Consider the following 19906-nt stretch of genomic DNA (forward strand, 5'->3'; position numbering starts at 1 on the left):
TTAGTAGAATTCACTTACAATAATAGTTTTCATGCAAGCATTGGGATGGCACCATACGAAGCTCTTTATGGACGGAAATGTCAGACACCACTTTGTTGGTATCATGATGGTGAGAATACTATAGTGGGGCCTGAAATGGTGCATCAGACCACAGAAAAGATCAGGAAAATTAGAGAAAGAATGAGGACTTCCCAAAGTCGCCAAAAAAGTTATGCTGACACACGTCGTAGGCCCTTAGAATTTGAAGAAGGCGAACATGTGTTCCTTCGTGTGACACCTACTACAGGAGTTGGTAGGGCTATCAAGTCAAAGAAACTCATACCAAAGTTCATTGGACCTTACCAAATCCTCAAAAGAATCGGACTTGTAGCATATAAAGTTGCGTTACCACCTATTCTTTCCCACATTCATGATGTGTTCCATGTTTCTCAGTTACGGAAGTATGTCCCTAATCCATCACATGTCATTGAGTCGGATGTAGTGCAGCTGAAGGAGGATTTATCTTTTGAAGTATCTCCGGCAATAATTGAAGATAGAAAAGTCAAGTTGCTTCGCAACAAAGAAATTCCTTTGGTGAAAGTAGTTTGGAATCAAGCCACTGGAGACACCACTTGGGAACTAGAAGACAAAATGAAGGAGCAATACCCAAAACTTTTCTCCGAAGCCGGTTTCGAGGACGAAACTATTTAAGGTACGAGGAATGTAACGCCCAATCATTTTATCTTATTTTTATATTTATTTTTGGGAATAGAAAGAATTGCTGACGATATTATTTTAATTTTGATGATAATAATAATAATAATAATAATAATAATAATAATAATAATAATAATAATAATAATAATAATAATAATAATAATAATAATAATAATAATAATAGAAGCAACCGTAAAATTGTTTCATGGCTTGGGTGGAAATGCCACGTTCCCCACTTTTGGCTTAACGTTCCCCACTCATACCTTAACGTTCCCACAGCTTAACGATAAAAAAAAAACAAAAGGGACGTCTTCCATTCAAAAAAACGTTGTGCGATGTAGCAAAAAGAGTTTAAGATAGAAAAGGAAGGAATTCAAGAAGGAGTTGGTAATTCATCTCATCAAGTGTAGTGCAATTGGAGCAAAAAGACCGCTGCGTGAGAATTTAATCACGACACTCATATCGGTAAGGGTATCACTCCAATTATATATTTATAGTATGATTGTATTTATTTTGGAATGTATGATTGCATTTATTTTGGAATGTGTGATTGTAATTATTTTAGAATTGTGAGATTGAATATATACTATGTTGAATTGCTTTTATCAAAATTTGGAAAATAAATATGGTGTGACATGTTATATTCATGGTTGTGTTGAACATATTCAAAGTGTAAGGAATACAAATAATGTGATACGTTGTTATAATGGTTGTATTGAACATTTTCAAGGTGTGAATGATAAATGTTATACGTGAAATGTCATTAATAAGTTAGCATCACATTATATTGATGATATATTAAAGTGTCCACATTCACGCATTCATATTCATGCATTCATTCATAATTGGTGGTGGTGCGTCCATAATTGGTTGGAGCCCACATATCATTGCGGGGATTTAGAGTTAGTGGTGTTGCTTGGAAGGACCCACGAAAGCCCTTGTGGGGGAGGCGATATTCCGAAATCATTACATTGGCATATAGATTAAGGCATAAGGTCTGTTTGAGTATGCATTGAATTAAGTGTGATTAATGTTTTATACAGATAAATGATACATTGTATCTCCTGATAATTGGTTGAAATAATGTTATTAACGGGGTATATATTGTACTGATAAATCTGTATACGATTGTATTTGTTCGTTTGGATGAGGCAATGTTAATAATAAATGATGTGGATATTATGCTCATAAATGTACTTGTTATTAGTTTGGGGTGAATTAATATGTGATATTGTACTTGTTTTTATTACTGTACCTCTTGATTCTTAATTGTTTGAGTGAATTAATGTTATTAATGATGTAGATATTATGGTATTCTATTGTAAGGTTGTTTGTGAGTTCAGAACTCCTCCATTTTTTAGCCTCCATTTCTTGTCAAGTTTGTTCTTTAGATGAGTGACACGTTGCAACTAAAATTTCAATGGTTGAGATTTTATCAAATACAAAAAATCTGTTTTAATTAATTAAAATAAAACCATAAAAACACATCAGAAACATAAAACTCCTTTTTCTTCCTCCCTTCGCTGCCCCTCCTATCGCAGGTACAGCACCACCGCACCACTGCATAGTACCACCACACCGCTGCTCCACTGCATAGCACCACCACACCGCTGCTGCTCCACTGCAATACTGCCGTACTGCTGCAACACACCGCACCGCTCACCGCTGCACCGTTACAGCACCGCTACAGGTCTTTGTTCTCGTTGTCTCACCTTCGCTGCCACGCCTTCGCTGCCATGACCTGCCACACTATCATTTTTATTTTTACAGGTTCTTTGTTTCAACCAATTTGTAGCATTTTGATTCAATCTGTTTGGAAAAAATTAAAGACCTAATCACACCAAAAAAATCTAATTAAATTGTGATCAGTAATTAACAGATCAAATTGAAAATTTGTGAACTGTCACAGTTTCATTCACAAGAAATCATTTTGGTTTAAAAGATATGGTTAAGTTGGTGAAATGAAGTGAGAAATTACTATAATGGTAGTTCTTAATATCTTAATTGTTTTTTATCTGTGTGACAGGAACAATATCATAACAATTTGGAAAACTGAAACAGTTGAGGTTGGCACTGCATATGTGATGAAAAATATCATAACTTGAAAAATTGGTCCTCTATAATTTCCAAAGGGAGAGTATGGAATTGGAATTAATCCAAACATCCTTGACACCTTGCCCTCTTGGCTCACATAAGCTGATCTTGCTTATTTTGTCTCCAAATTTGAGAAAATAGGCTTCACTAGAGGATTGAACTAGTTTAGAAACTTGATTTTGTATTGCACAATTTAATATAGACAATTGTATGGCACATTTTATGTTAACAATTGTAATTGAAATTTGAAATTAATATTCCTTTATGTGCTTTGTTTGAAATGATGATGCTTTTGAAATTGGTTCTTAATGACACTGTTTTCTCACCAATAAGAGAATTAGGAAGCATGAAACAACAAGTTGGGATTTTTAAAAGGATTTCATATGCTGCCTTGTCTCTGGAATGGCTTGAAGAATGCCTGGTGAATTCAAATTGGTGGATTCATATCCAAAGCTCAATGGTGGAGGAAAATCACATCCTTAACTTGGAAAATCCATGGAAAGGATATTTATTTATTTAATTGTGCTGCAGGGGTTGAGATGTGAGACAGTGCAGCAACTCTCCTCGAGGAATGAATTGCCAAAATGATGTGGTTTTAAAAGAGAAATACTTTGGTTTGCCATCAAAGGCTGGTTTGAAGCTCCTATTCACTCAAAATTTGTAATAGCAAACAACAACTAGTTTGTAATAGCAAGCAACAACTAGCTCAAAAGTTTGTAATAGCAAGCAGCAACTAGCTAGCAACTAACTAGTTTGTAATTGCATAATTTATGTTAACAATTGTAATTGAAATTTGAAATTAATATTCCTTTAACTATGATATTTCAGAGTTTTGTACTGCATAACACAAGATTGTTCAAACTAACACCAAGTGATTGAACATAAAATTGCCTCATAACAAAATATTAATGTATAGAACATGCCGCCTAACAAAAGTCTCATAAAAATTGTTTAAAAGAAATTGTGAAGTCTTAATGCGTCAACTTGACTTAATTGAGTTATTTGAGTTGTAGTTTGATGTTGAATTCCATTGTCAACTTGGCTTGATTGTCTTGATTGTGTCATTTGAGTTGTAGCTTAATGTTGAATTCCATTATCAACTTGGCTTGATTGTCTTGATTGTGTCATTTGAGTTGTAGCTTGATATTGAATTCCATTATCAACTTGGCTTGATTGTCTTGATTGTGTCATTTGAGTTGTAGCTTGATGTTGAATTCCATTATCAACTTGGGTTGATTGTGTCATTTGAGTTGTAGCTTGATGTTGAATTCTAGTGTCAACTTCACTTAAAAATTGGTTCCTATCTAATGGTTGCTGCACATTATAAGAGAAGTCAGATAAAGAATATTGTTAAAAAAATTGAATACATTGATGAAAAACTTACCGGTAACAATTGCACTAAATTTTCTTGCGATTCTTTTTTTTTTGTGAGTATCTATTTCTCTTCCTAGCTAATTTCTCAACCCAAGACTTAGGTCGTTTTTTATTCTGATGTGAACAATCTCGCTTCTTTATGCCTTTTGCACAACCAAGAGTCTCCAAGTTGTTGTCAATTTCATCATTTGCAATTGATATGGATACATGAATCATTCTACTTGATTCCTCATTCACATAAATTTTTGCCAACATATCATCAATTATTTTATTGGACTCTTCATAAACTTTGGACAAAAATACGTAACTTTCATGAGATTCTGAAGCTCTGTTGGTCAATTTAATCATTCGAGGACATAATTCATTGTATCGCTTCATGAAATGGGCTTTTATGTCCAATTCAACATGTTTCACTTTCCAATCTTGGTTACTTCCCAACCTTGCATCTCTTGTCCATCGCTTTAATATATAATGTTGGGGAATTAACTTAATATTCATGGCATCTAAAACTTTCAAAGCATGATTGCATAAGATGCCATGTGTCTCAAATTTACGACAATCACAAGCAACTTTTTGATCCATAGGATTTCCCATTACCATCCTCTCTTTTGTGTTATCATAATTTGTAACAACATACAAACCTTCTTTCAAATTCTTTATGCAAGTGTCTTGATATTCCTCATATTCCTCTTGAAATTCCTCAAATATTTTTGGAGTGTAAACATTTCCGGCTTGTACAAGCATACGAGCCTTCTTCATTTTCAATCTAGGTAGTTTATGTCTTGACTCAAAATCAGCTTCTGACTCATTGTTTCGTTTTCCATTTACAACCCTTTTAAAGTGTGTAAAAAATTGTACTAAATTTAAATCTGATTTCAAATGGTTTTTCAAGTCAGCATTAAAGCTCTCACTTAATTGAGTAGATCTCATACCTGCAATGAATGTTTTCCGAACATAAGCCCATGACCATTTTGCCTTCAATTGAAAAATCATATGTAGCCACGAATCTTTTGAAACATTATGCTCAACAAGTAAAGAATTCCATGCATTCAAAAATTCAGCCTCTTCTTCGTGTAGATCTATGCATGCTTCAAACTCTAAGCAAAATTGTGAACTCTTTTGATATAGATGATTTACATGCTTTAGAGCATTTTGTCTTATATGCCAAGTGCACAATCCATGAAATGTTTCTGGCACAACTAAAGAAATAGCCTTAGCCATTGCAGCATCTTGATCTGTTAGAATGGTTTTTGGCTTTTCTCCACCCATTGCTTTGAGAAACGTTTCAAATAGCCACTGAAAAGAAGGAATCGTTTCATCATATAGCACATAATCATTTATCATTTGTGCATCTGCCCAAAATATATTTGTTATTTGTTCATCAACATCCATTTGAAATTCATAAAAGAATGAGGGATTTTCACTTTCTTGTTTGAAATACATTAATAATGCACCCACGTCACCATACTTTAGTGATTGCTTCCTTTTGGTTCGAAGATAATTCTTAAGGTCTTGTCTTGTAAAACCAACAGTCTCTATTCCACCGACTTGCTTTGACATATATTCATGAAAATCTTTTGGTCTCAATCCAGACTCATCTGCCAATATGATTTGTGATGCTTGTACCTCAGATATGTGTCGATGAGAACGAATCATATGAACATACTCTGGCGGTTGAAGAGGGTGGTTATGTTGAGCTACAAAGTCAACAACTTTATATTTCCCAATCTTCTGATCAAGTGAAATAACCATACATGCTTTACATCCTATTCTAGTTTCTGCTCTATGCTCCCCTACTGGGTGACCTCGTTTGTCAACACCTCGAATACCCTCTTGGAAGCATGTGAATCTTCTCGAAGTCAAAATCCCGTCTTTTTTGCTTTTATTTGCATATTCTCGACGAATACCAAATCCAATTCTTTTACTGTATTCATTATAAAATTCATAAGTCGTCGCCTCAGATTCAAACTTCATTTCCATGTGTGGTTGGCTATTGTCATTACTTTCTGGCACAATTTTGTCATGGATATTGTTCACTCATTTATCTACACAGTCAACTAGTGGATTTGATGATGGATTCATGTTCTCTGAGAATGAATGGAGTTATCCTATTAATATTATTTTGTAAATATGTTGATGTAATGAGAACCACAAGGGAAGAACTATAGAAATACAAAAGACACGATAAAAAGATCGTAAAAGTTTCGACAAAATCAACAACAATGACTTGTAAGATCAAAAGAGAAGAGATTATTTGAACAAACACCTGTAGTAATATTGCAGTGGAGCGGTGGTGTTGCAACTGTGTGGCAGTGCTGCGGTGGTGCTGCAACTGTGTGGTGGTGTTGCGGTGGAGCGACGCCGGCACGACGAAGAGATAGAGAGGCGACGAAATTTCAGTACAGAACCAAATTTCTCAATTCCAGTACAAAATCAATTTGATTGAATCAAAGTTCCTTTCTATTTTCATGGCAACAACATATTGTCTTTGAAAACATTAGCAAGAACTTGTAAAAGTTTTGGCAAAATAAAAAAGACATGATAAAATAGTTGTAAAAGATTTGGCAAAATTAATAAGAATTTGTAAGATCAAAAGAGAAGAAATTATTTAAACAAAGACCTGTAGTAATATTTCAGTGGAGCGGCGGTGCTGCAACGGTGCGACGGTGATGTAGCAGTGCAGAATGTTGCAGCGATACGACAATGGAGCGACGCCGGCACGGCGAAGAGACAGAGAGACAAGCCACACGAGGACGAAAGGTGAACGTGCGATGGGAGGGGAGACGAAGGGAGGAAGTGCGATAGGAGGGGCAACAAAGGGAGGAAGAAAAAGGGGTTTGATGTTTCTGATGTGTTTTTATGGTTTTATTTTAATTAATTAAAAGAGATTTTTTGTATTTGATAAAATCTCAACCATTGAAATTTTAGTTGCCACGTGTCACTCATCTAAAGAACAAACTTGACAAGAAATGGAGGCTAAAAATGGAGGAGATCTGAACTCGGTTGTTTGTATGGAGTAACGATTATTATTAATTATACAGATATCATAATAATATATTTGTATTTTAAGTGTACTTCCTGGTTGTTGTTTTGGATGAACTAATATTATTAATTACGTAAACATTGTTCTGTTATCTTTAATTGTTACCGTATGTATGGAAATTTGAATGGAATAATGCCATTAATTATGTGGGTATTGTACTGTTTTATTTATTGTTATTTATTTATTATTTATTGGTAATAATTTTGGAGATAACCCTTACTTTTGGACAGATGACATTCCTAATCTACTTGCACAATCGAGAAAGTTTTCAGAAGAATAGATGGAACATCTCATTTAATTCTAGGAGTAGTAGTGGTCAGCTTTAGGAAATTTATTTATGTTGAACTCTAGTCTATGCCAATTCTCATTTTATTACTACATTTCTGAACCTTACAATTTGAGTATTAAGTATCTAATTGAAATACTGATGGATTTTAATTTAACAATGGATTATTTATTTGTTTGTTTGGAATCAGATGGAAAATTATATATTTGGTTTGAAATAAAAAATAAAAAAAAAAATAAAAAAAAATAAAATAGGATGTTACACCCCAAAAATAAATTGTTAGGTATTCGAAATTAAGATTCATAAATCGTAGTTGGTCTATTTATGTAACACCCCAAAAATTGTATATTCCATTTATTCTTATTTATACTAATAATTCTATTATTTATATTTTATTGTCGTAATTCATATGTTTATACAAATCTCTTAGATCTTATTTAATCAAAAAATGATTTTTAGTTAATCAAGTGAAGTTTAGTTTAGGAAGTTCATATTAATGTGTTTATTATTGTTGGAGAATAAATTAGAAATAAACTCAATAGAAATTTCAAATTCAACTTCTAGTAGCCCATTTTGTAGTTAAAATAAAACTTGTCATTTGTAAGGATTTGGAGGGGAGTAATTGACAATTCCCATCACACTCCCCTTTATTTAAAACCCAATTGTTAAATAATAATAATAATAAATAAATAATGAAAGAAAGAAAGAGGGATGAATGAGAGAACTAAAACCGTAACATATCATGGAAAATGAAGAGAAAAAAAAGAGAGAGAAAAGATGAAATAACGGAAAAGAGGAAAGAAGAAGAGAGGAGAAAAAAAAACAAGAGAGAGCACACTAACTCCATTGCATGTCCTTCTCAAGCTCCCTCATTTCATCATCTCCTCATAGAAACACCCTCACACCTATATTAGAGTAAAAGAAGAAAAGGAAAGTTAAGGTTTCAATATAGGAGAAGAAGTTTAGAATTTCTTGCATGTTGAGAAGGAAGATGGAAACGTGAAGAGGAGTTAAAGTTTTACTTGTAGAAGAAGGAATTAGAATCAAACTTTGGAGGTCTCAAATCTCTTCCTAAGGTAACATAGAAAACTCTCTTAAAACCTCTCTTAGGTGTGCTTAGAGATCATGTTTTGCATGTTTGGGTATTGAGATAGTCATATTTAATTTTGTATCATTGATTATTAATAATGCATGTTAGGTGTTTGTATTAATTACTATGAAGAGTTGTTGTTTTATTATTGCTATTGAGTGTTGTGGTTGAGTTTGTGATGAGATGGTGACTGTTTAGTATTGGTAATTACTTGATTTTATGCTGAATTTTGAATATATTTTACTTAGTTCATCATATTAACTTGAAAATATAAATTTTGAAGTGAAAATAGTATGGTGTTGTCTTCGAACCCATATAAGTATATATTTGGTATTTTGTTTATAACTTTCTCCATATATAGTATTTTGAGTTGATTTCTATCCTATTAGAAAATATACTTAATTACCTATGAAATAGGTACTGGTTTCACCAATTTTCATTGAGAATTGGTAGAGAAAATTGAGTTCCAAGTTGGAAAATAATCTATTGTTATATTTTTGTATATGTATACTTTATTTTATTAAATTGTACTAATTGAATGTCTATTACGCATAATAAGCATTATATTTATAAACTAGACATCTTAGGCTTTTCAAAATGTTGTCATTTACCAACAACTATTATTAAAATATTTTTTAATATAACAATTTCTCATACAAAATTAAATGAAAAGTATTGATAGTATAAAAAATTTAATTTTTTATAACATAACAAAATTAAATACAATGAATCAATATTTTTTAAAAATGTATAATTATTTTTTTTCTTCTTCTTATAATTGAATAAAGAACTAATAGTGCTAAAGAGCTGTCACACTTTCCATGTCCTTTTGATATTGTCAAACAATTGACATGGTCGGTTGATAATAGTCAAACAATTGTACTACCGGTCTTCACAACCGAACCAAAGACAATCACAATTGCATGTGATTCACCTATTTAGCAAAAGTTAAATATGCACATCTACTGTGGATAATAATTTTACTTTTTGTGACTATAGAAGTACAATTTTCTTTTTTACTTTATATGAATTTCATACAATAAATCATAAAAATATTAAAATAAATAAATATTATTAAAATATAATAATATAAAGTTATTGAAGTGGTCTATTTAGTAATGTTTTGTGTTGTCTTATTAGAGAAATTAAATTGTTATTAAACATTAATATTTTTGGCTTAAAATATAATTAAAAATGTGAAAGTGTTTAGTCTTAAATCATTCAAAATATAAATAAAAAGGAAATATCTTATATCAACCCAAAATATAAAACTAAATACATTCACTTTTTTATTTATATTTTAAAGGAGAGAGTAATTAAAAAAATTAATTTGAAAAACATGGAATTTTAGGAGGTCAATGTCGTCAAATACATTGAACATAACCCTTTTTAGTGGTATGATTCATTCATCAATAAAAAGTTAACTTTGTGGTCTACTACATTACTAGACTCAAAGACCTACTAGCTTAAGCAGTCCAAGGTTTAAAGTGATTTGAATTGGTGAATCTAAGTATATACTTTATCTATTATTTATTATAACACTCTTCAATATATTTTATAATATTTAAACAAATAGTTGTAGTAAAACTTTTCCAAAAAAAATAAAATTTACATAACAGAAACAGATTTATATTTTTTACTGATAAATGAATCGTGGATATTTTTTTTAAAGAAATTGTTAATGTCTATTATTTCATTTCAAAATATATTAGTAAAAATAAGTTTTAAAAATTTATTATTTGATTCAAAATTAAAGATAAAATATTAATTTTTTAATTAATTTTTATTTATATTAAACAAAAAAAAATTATAATTATAAATAGAGAAAATATATTTAAAAATATAGAGAGCTAAAAACTGAAATTAATTCTTAAAATTAGAAAAGGCTTCAAACTTCAAAGATATATATTACCCTATTCTTTACTTACATACTTTCACTCTCAGATTTTTCTAATTAAATCAAATTATCTATCTACTAAAATTCAAGTCGAGATTTTCTCTATTTTTTGTTCACTCTATTTTTTACTTTATTATAATTTTGTATAATTATACATAGTTTTAGAACATATATTTTAAATTAAATATTTATCAACTTTATAAACAAAAAGTTACAGTAATAATATTCTATATTAGAGAAATGAAGAACATCTCAACTACAAGATTGATACCCTTCTTTGTACTTTTTACACATGGAAATGCAATCTATATAATAATAAATTGGCAGTGTTTGATTATTCTTTTACATGTCAAAATCACAATTAGAATATTCTTTTAATGACTTTTTCTCTCTCCCTCAGTCCCATTATTCTGATTTCTTCCTATTTTGAAAAATTACTTCAGGTGAATAATGGATTAGTTATATATTCATTTAAAGTTATGTAACGTGCATCCCCTGCAACTGTGATTATATATAACGCAAAATTAATTCATTTCAACTATAACAGTGATGATATATAAAAAGTAAAACTATTACAATTCACAAATCAGATATCAATGTGGCAAAGCCACCGTGTACATCATTTAAGAGTCTCATATATCAGTCGGAACTATCTTTCTATTAAAAGGTGAGGTCTAGGTTGCATTTAAAAAATTCTAGATATCTTATATACAATTTTTCAAACACAACCTAAAATTTACCTTCTATTAAACAAAAACAGAAACCGTAGCCAATTTTTTTTCTGCTCATCTGTATAATTTTAATATTTTGTATTTAACTTGCTATGTAAATTTATAACTCTATTTATGTTCTTCAAATACTGACTCTTTGTCTGTGATATTGCCCCAAACTTTTCTGTGCATCCTGCAATTGATGATCACAAAATATTACAACGAAAAATCATCACTGAATGTAGGTTTAAAAAGACAACAAAATAACTGTACTTACCTAACATAAACTGAAAAGAACTTAAAAGAACTCGTCAGGGGAATCATCATATTCAACTTCATCATCGTAGAAAATAACATCATAGAATATATATGCATTCTCAATCATCTCAGTCAAATTGAGGCGCCCATCTTTGTCAACTTCCGCCTGCCATAACATCATAGAAAGAAAGGTTAATAAGGAAACTAATGTATGATGTTATTGTTATCCAACAGATGTTGCAGTGCCTGTTGAGCTATTTTAGCCATCTACATTGCAAAATATGAATTGCAATGTGACACCTTTGTCAACAATTAGAGTTTTAATTGTAATGTTCAAATTCTATACCAATGAAATTAAATATTCTGCTTGTTTCTTTGCATAATAATGCCCAGATGGATGCAATTTCCCAATTATAGGCAGTAGTTCAATATCTGACAAAGACCTGCACAGATTCAAAATGAAAACCCAAAAGTAAATTATAGTATACTATAAGGAAACTACAATATTGATTCCAATCAAGTAGAATAATTGTGGGAAAAGAAAAAGAATAAAAAAAGATGGTGAATACCCGTCGCGATCTTTGTCAAGCTGAGAAAACAAAGCTCTGGCTGAAGCATCCATTGAATCATCACATTGATGTAGATCACTGTAACTTTCCTCATCATAGTACCTTACAGAATCGAAGAGGCCATAAAAGAATTATTTAAAACTGACCTTCCCATCTCTGTCCGTATCACTTTCCCTATAAGGAAATAAAAGGATACAATAAGGCAATATATACAAATAAGCTAATTGCATATGAAGTGAAGATTTCCTATCCCTTTCAGAAAAATAAGATCAACCACAAATATTGTCTGCATTTCTAATATTGAGCAAAGTCTCTAAAAAAGTTAGTCCAATATAGTGACTTCTTCTAGAGCAGGCAAGTGATTGCAGAAAAAAATTCATTTTCAAAAGCAAACTAATCATGCATTTACATCCCTTACAAACAATCAGCTGGGATTGCCCAACAGAGGATTGAAAATTTGAAACATTCAACTTCAGTCTTGATAGGCTGCACTGATTTAGACAACCACAAGAAATCTAGTCTTCAGAGGACAAGTTGCAATTATATTGAGGTTAAAGATGACCTTGAACATTAATCAGGATATATTAGGCTACTAATAGGTTAGGGAAAAAAGGATGACAAAGAAAGACCAAAAAACAGTAACATATTCAGCAACACTTCATTCAGATGTTTAGGATTCCCTGATAAGCTAAATAACTGAGCTAGATGCTTGTTTTTGGTACTCGGTTACAAGAATTGTCATTCAAGGTATATGCCAAACAAACAATCCCACAGATCGCAAGTATCTTGTGTGAATCTAAGATGCCTAAGTAAAAAGCTTTTCCAACTTCCATAAATGAGCAGTTGCATCATTCAATTGAAACTTTATATCAAACTTCTCTTAGATACTCCTGTATTAAACACTAGTGTCTAATATCATGTGGATGTAAGAGAAAAGAACCTCGTATAGCTCTATAAACAATTACCATCTATGTACAGAAGTAAAAAGAATTATTCATTTATATTTCTTGGAGGCATCCCCCAATTTTCCATGAAAGAAACATAAGTTATACTGAAAGAAACATGCTCAATATCAAGCATTCGTGCAAGTTTTGTTTCCATGAAAATAGTTACCTGACATCCACCTTGGAAAGCCATTCTTTAATCTTTGAGCTGTTGTTGTCAGCAGGATGAAGAAAGCTACAAGAATAGTAACAAATTAGCATATATAAATAGGAAAAGCACAGTAGCTAGATTAGATCTGCATGTGCAGCAACACTAACAGGGTTTCCTAACAAGCCATTAGTAGAAAGAAGCTCACTCATTGAACTCGGCTAAGTTTAGAAAACCATCTCCGTCTGCATCGGATGCATTAAAATGCTCCTCTTCCGACAACCTCAAATCATAACCAAAAAGAACCATCTATGAATGAAAAAGACAAACTAGTATTAAAATTTACAGCATTCAATTCAATACACAGGAATAAAGGTTCAAAAGAAACAAAAATGCGATTAATCTTGGCCATCGATCTAAGATCGATTGGCTCACATTACAACTTCACCAAATCATCTTTAAATAACCTATACCGATGATTTGAAATCAAACTGTAACTATCAAAACAAAATTGCAAATTTATAAAGTTCACTATGAAGGTGGGGCTCGGTATACTACATATCGCAAAAGAATAACTCATAAAATTCTTTTTTTTAGATAAAAATAAAATCTTCAAATTTATTATTCAAAAGAAAGTAATTTGAAAAATCGAAAATTGTGAAACTTACCCCAACAAATAAAATAAAAAAAAAAACCTAAAACCCCTTGTCAACGGTTGCGGCCGTTCCATCCACGGAAGCTTAAAACATTCGTATTTACGAAGGAAAATACTAAGATTTCTGAAACGCAATACAAAACTCCACAGCGAGGTTTCGCGTATGTTGGTGTGATCTCCGGTCACTGCTGGGTTTGAGGAGGAAGATTCGCCGGCGGCGAAAAAAGTTTTCTCACGGCGGCGTGAAATGAAGGAAGTGGAACTCCGGCGCTGAGGTTTGTGGCGCTTCCGGTGTGTGGATACTGGATCTATAGTTACAGATTTCTTTTAACAATAAAATGTGTTTGGATTTTTTCGCCGGTGACACCACAGAATCGATTTAAAAACAGTTAAAGTTAACGGTGAGAAGTTCATAACGCATACTCAAGTTAGATTCAACCAAAAAGCTAATTTACAAAAAAAAAAAAAAGGTGAAAGAAAAAAAGTAGAGAGAAAGTTGAAAGAGGAGGAGCTCACCTGGGGTTGGAGGACCGTATTCGGAGAAGGAAAGATAACCGTCGTGGTTCTTGTCGTGAATGTTCATTTCTCTCTGACTTCGATGCAATACTTCTCTTTGAACTTGCTCGAAGTTCCATTCAGTTAATTCGTGGAGGTCCACAAACTGATCTGTGGGGTCCACATCGATGTCAGGGAATATACGGACAATCGTGTCAGTTACATTTAAGTTTTCGTCCCACTCTTCAGATGTGTGTGAATGGTTAGTGTCTGATTCTTGGTTTTCATCACGGTGGAGCAAGAGGCGGTGATGGCGGCGGCTGTTGTTTGGTGAATGGATGAGGAGAAAGAAAATCACAATTGCTCCGATTGTGTAAACAATTATGGATTCTCTATCCATTGTTGCGTTCCGGATTTCTGTGCGTGATCTTAATTCTCACTATTTATAAGGGAGGAGGGATTGCAGTGACAGTGGAACAAGGTAACAGAAGAAAACTGAAACTCGTAGAAAGTCTAAGAACGAGGGATTTCTGTGTTTCTGATTCGGGTGGTTAGGTTTGCTACTATTTATAGTGATATGATATATCACTATTCATTGCTGATTGGTACTTGACAGTGCGGCACTTACTACTCAGTCTTGACCGTTCGATCTAGATCCACGGTTCAGATCAATTTACTATGTAAAATTTGATTTTAATGTGAACCAAACTTCAAATCCACGATTCGGATATATTACTACATAAAATTACCTCTCGTGGTTATTGCTGCAGGTCGCACTCTGTCGCTCGTGGCAGCCTTCAAAAAATATTGGACTCGTCAATTTTTTAATATTTAATTAAAATATTAAACATAATATATAATTCTATTTTGAAATTTTAAAATGTAAATTTATAATATAAACACGTAACGAAATTTGCAAATGCAACTAAAAATCAAAGGGAGTTCATATTAAGAAAATGCATAAATTTGAAAGAGATTGAGCTATATATATAATATTTATTTTTGCTTGAGTTTTTTTTTTTCTTTCAATTTCTCGCATAATATTTAAACTAAACATATCAAAAATATGTTGATTTAGTTTGATTTAATAAAATTAATATTTTAGAAATTTGTGATACTTATTTAAAAATATTTATAAAAAAATTAAATTAAATTTTTATACTATGAAAACAGTTATGTACTTTTTATATATTATAGAATTACATAAGTTACAATAGAAAATAATATATTTAATTAAAAAATACTTAAATATGACATTTTTTTAAGATAACACTAATAGCACTATGTAAAATGAAATAGAATAGTTTGGTTGAGATATCAATAATCAATTTTAAATTAAGGTCTTATTTGGCATTTGTTATTATGAATAAAAAAATAAAATTTTGTATTGAAAAAAAAATTAATTTAAAAAAAAAATAAATGCACAAATTTTTATACACAAATTTCGTTAATTTTATTTGTTTGAGTATGGACTTAAACATTTTTCAAATTACTAATTTAATTTTTATATCTTAAAAGAAATTATAAGATATAATTACTCCTTACTAATGCTTTACTATTTGAACGAGTAAAGCAAGTCGAAGGAAACAAAAGAAGTGGAAGATAAGGTTTTGAAGTAGAGAAGATTGAAGGCAAGAGTTTTCATTTTTCCGAACGACAACTTGGAAAACCAAATATTTAAATGGGCGGTTAGTGGAACGTAATAATTTCCAAACATTACTCCTATCAACTAGGATAGATTACGACATATTTATATTATAAAAATGTTATCCTAATAATGCTGCTAAGTGTAAGATCGTGATTGATTAGCTGAGTAGATCAGAACACGCGTCTTGTTTTGGACAAATTAATAAACCAAACTACACCCAGCTGCTCTTGGTCCTGCTAATGTACACTAACAACATTTTGACATAAGTAAAAATTGAGAATACTTCATTAAAATCAAATGTTTTCCAGAAGATGATCTTTCGATTGATATGCATTCCAAACTCTGTCCCGTGTCTGCAACAACACGCATTTCACTGTTCTCATATTCTAGAAAATCCTCCACCTCCATTACTTCATCATCTGTTGCAGGCACTAACCTCCCATCACCTTCAACCAAAACATCATATCAAACAACTCACATAATTATGAATAAACCCTAGATAAAATTACAAATCACAGAGCAAAAATGTAGAACCATATAACAAAATATTAACTTTCAAACATACTTCCTTTTCTTGATACATTATGTTCTATTTTCAATTTCCAACATTTCATTTCACTTTATTGCAGAAAATTAGGGAAGAAAAATATAGTGATAACCATACTACAAAGGAGCTCCTTTCGATTTACATAAATATAACAACACAGTGATCAAAGAAGGTAATCTATACAATAACTCAGACTATAAAAGGAAAAAAATTGGAAGTCATCAGATGTTTTGTTATTTTGTAGTAGATTGCATGTCACTTCTGAAAGAAAAGGAAAAGCGGTATCATGGCATTATGAATGCAATCACAAATAACATGCAAACAAAAAAGCAGTGCCACTAGAATAACAAGCAATCATTCTAATCATAATGTGTGGATGATTTTATTAAGATTATTTATTTGGGCTACTTAATTACTAGATTAGGCAGGATGTTATGAACATTTTGTTATCAAACAAAACAAAGACACCAACAAACGAAAAGAATATATCATTAGAGCACCTCATGGACACTGATTAGGGCTTTAGTAACAACCTTTTAAATTTTCGACAACTCATAAAAGGGTAATGGTACACTCAGAAAAAAACAGACACTTGGGGTGCCATAGGAACTCACATTATCATAATTTTGCCATGAAATCTAAATGGACAATTATTATCAAACAAAATAATGACAAATTTTCCTCAAACCGAACAAAACTAGATTAAAAAACTCAAATCAAAATTTATATTGACACACTGAATCAGTCAGTGTTGGATTTTGAATTTCAAAAACTATTTAAAATTCACAATTTATGCCACCGAAGATATTACTGGGTTGAGTCGCGGACTAGGTCGCTCTCTTTAAGACGTTTCGCGGCACTGCCCAAATTGTGCAAGGCAGACTATCAACCACGAAGTCCCCAGGATAAAACAGCCCAGATTCACTGTATCGGAGTTCCACTGCACCGTGGAAAACCGTTCTAGAATTACACCCTCAATATGGCAGTTTAAGCCACTCTCAATATGACAATTAAAGTCACTCTCAATATGGTACTATGACCATTCATACGGCATAATAACCGCTCTAAAAACAAAGTGATTACGGCATAGCAACCGCTCTAAAAACAAAAGAACTACGGCATAACAACCGCTTTAAAACCGAAGGGACTACGGCATAACAACCGCTTTAAAACCGAAGGGACTACGGCATAACAACCGCTTTAAAACCGAAGGGACTACGAACTGTGGCATAATAGCCGCTCTAAAACCGAAGGGACAGAAAGAAAGGGGAGAAGTGGCTCGAAAATTAGGCGAGCAGAATATAAGAGGGAGAAAAGAGAAAGTTGGGAAAAGCATCCAACTTTGGTGTGTTTTTCACAATAGCTTGAAGCTCATTATATAGTGATGGAAGCAAAGTCACATATGTTTTCTAAACAATGTGGGACTTTAGTATGTATAGAATTAAAACTACACAAAACATGATAGTTTTTCAAAGTGGGATTTCAAAAAATATTCTTACCAATGTGGGACTTGAATTTTAAACAACAAGTTTCTTTCCAATTAAATTTACAAAAAAATATTTCTTTCCAATGTGGGACTTCAACACAGGTGTCTTTCGACTTGAACCTTTGCATAGCGAGTAGGATTCAGATTCAACAAGAGTAACCGTAGTTTTGAACTCTATCTCTGACATCAAACCCACACACAACCTTTTCATTAGGTGTATTCTAAAAAGCCCGTGCATTTAGGGCCCTGCACGTGTATCCCAGTCTAGTGAACGCTCTAGGAATTCTGCCTCGAAATTCCATAGGAAGCGGCCCCCACTTCCACATTCACGTAGGTGAGTCTATCAAGAGTACTCCTGTAGCCACTAGGTACCCCACTCCATATAGAGTATAGATCTCATTAAGAGTTTCTATTATCTCATCCTTTTTCGCTTCAGGAATCATGCTTCTCATTTTAAACATAGCATGTTCATCTCATATCACTATGACTTGTTATTACCCATTGAACCTAATTCTTGGGATCTCCAGTCTTTTAGGTCGGGTTACCATCATAAGTGACTCATTTATCTATAGGCATTAGTCCCATCCTTTTGGATATATTTTGGACTTTCTCTCAAGCTAATCCTTTCGTCAAAGGATCAGCTAAATTTTCATCAGTGCGTACATGATCCACAATAACAGCTCCTTTCGAAAGTAATTCTCTAACTGTGCTGTGCTTACGACGTATTTGTCGTCTCTTACCGTTATAATAACGATTCTCAATTTTTGCAATAGCCGCGGTACTATCGCAGTGGATCAACACAGCTGGTAACGGCTTATCCCATAAAGGGATTTCTGCTAGCAAGCATCTCAACCAGCTTGCTTCCTCACTAGCATTAGCCAGTGCTATCATTTCAGACTCCATGGTGGACTGAGCCAATATTGTCTGTTTCTTTGATTTCCATGATACAGCACCACCGGCTATGCTGAAAACATAGCCACTGGTTGCCTTGGAGTCATCTGATAGGGTGTTCCAATCAGCATCACTGTATCCTTCAAGGACAGCAGGAAATCTTCCATAGTGTAATCCGAGACTCATGGTCCTTTTCAGGTATCTCATGACTCTTTCCATAGCGTGTCAATGCTCCATACTAGGTCTACTAGTAAACCTGTACAATAATCCCACGACATAGGCAATGTCGGGTCTAGTACAATCAGTGGCATACCTGAGGCTGTCAATCATGCTCGCATATTAAGTTTGTCTAACACCTTCACCAGTGTTCTTGAAAAGTTTCACACTTGGATCATATGGTGTGCAAGCAGGTTTACAGTCAAAGTATTTATATTTCTTTAGGATATTTTCAACATAGTGAAATTGATCCAAAGAAATTCCCTTTTCTGACCTAGTAATCTTGATTCCAAGGATTACACTTGCTTCTCCGAGGTCTTTCATATCAAAGTTGCTGCTCAACAATGATTTCACATTATTCACAGCATGAATGTTTGACCCAAATATGAGTAAGTCGTCTACATAGAGACATAATATAGTGCAAATGTTATTTTCAAATTTGTAGTAAATACATTTGTCACTTTCACATTCACTTTAAACTCATTCGATATAATTAAGTTATCAAGCTTTTCATGCCATTTCTTTGGAGCTTATTTAAGACCATACATAGATTTATCTAACATACATACCTTGTATTCTTGTCCTTGAATTACAAAACCTTTAGGTTGCTCCATAATAGATTTCTTCTTCTGAATCACCTTTTAAAAAAGTTGTTTTAACATCCATTTGGTGTGTCACCAAGTTAAGAATAGTTGCTAGTGATACAAGTATTCAAATGGATGTCATTCTAGTGAACGGTGGAAAAGTGTCGGATAAATCTATATTTTCTCTTTGTCTAAAACCTTTGGCTACAAGGTGTGCCTTGTATTTATCAAGGGATCCATCGGGTTTTAGTTTCTTTTCCAAAATCCATTTACAA

The 19906-nt window shown here is 32.5% G+C and overlaps 1 protein-coding gene across 1 annotated transcript in view; it reads right to left on the reverse strand.

The window, feature by feature from the left end:
• Positions 1-14804, reverse strand: part of LOC101502504 (uncharacterized) — a 44544-nt gene extending 29740 nt beyond the window's left edge. Inside the window, exon 1 of the mRNA XM_073363348.1 lies at positions 14281-14804. Within this exon, the coding sequence (XP_073219449.1) occupies positions 14281-14659 (379 nt within the window). The 5' untranslated portion in view covers positions 14660-14804. The remainder of the gene's footprint in view (positions 1-14280) is intronic.
• Positions 14805-19906: the final 5102 nt, after the last annotated feature.

Source organism: Cicer arietinum, chromosome 7 (assembly GCF_000331145.2).
Source record: "Cicer arietinum cultivar CDC Frontier isolate Library 1 chromosome 7, Cicar.CDCFrontier_v2.0, whole genome shotgun sequence".
Taxonomy (NCBI): domain Eukaryota; kingdom Viridiplantae; phylum Streptophyta; class Magnoliopsida; order Fabales; family Fabaceae; genus Cicer; species Cicer arietinum.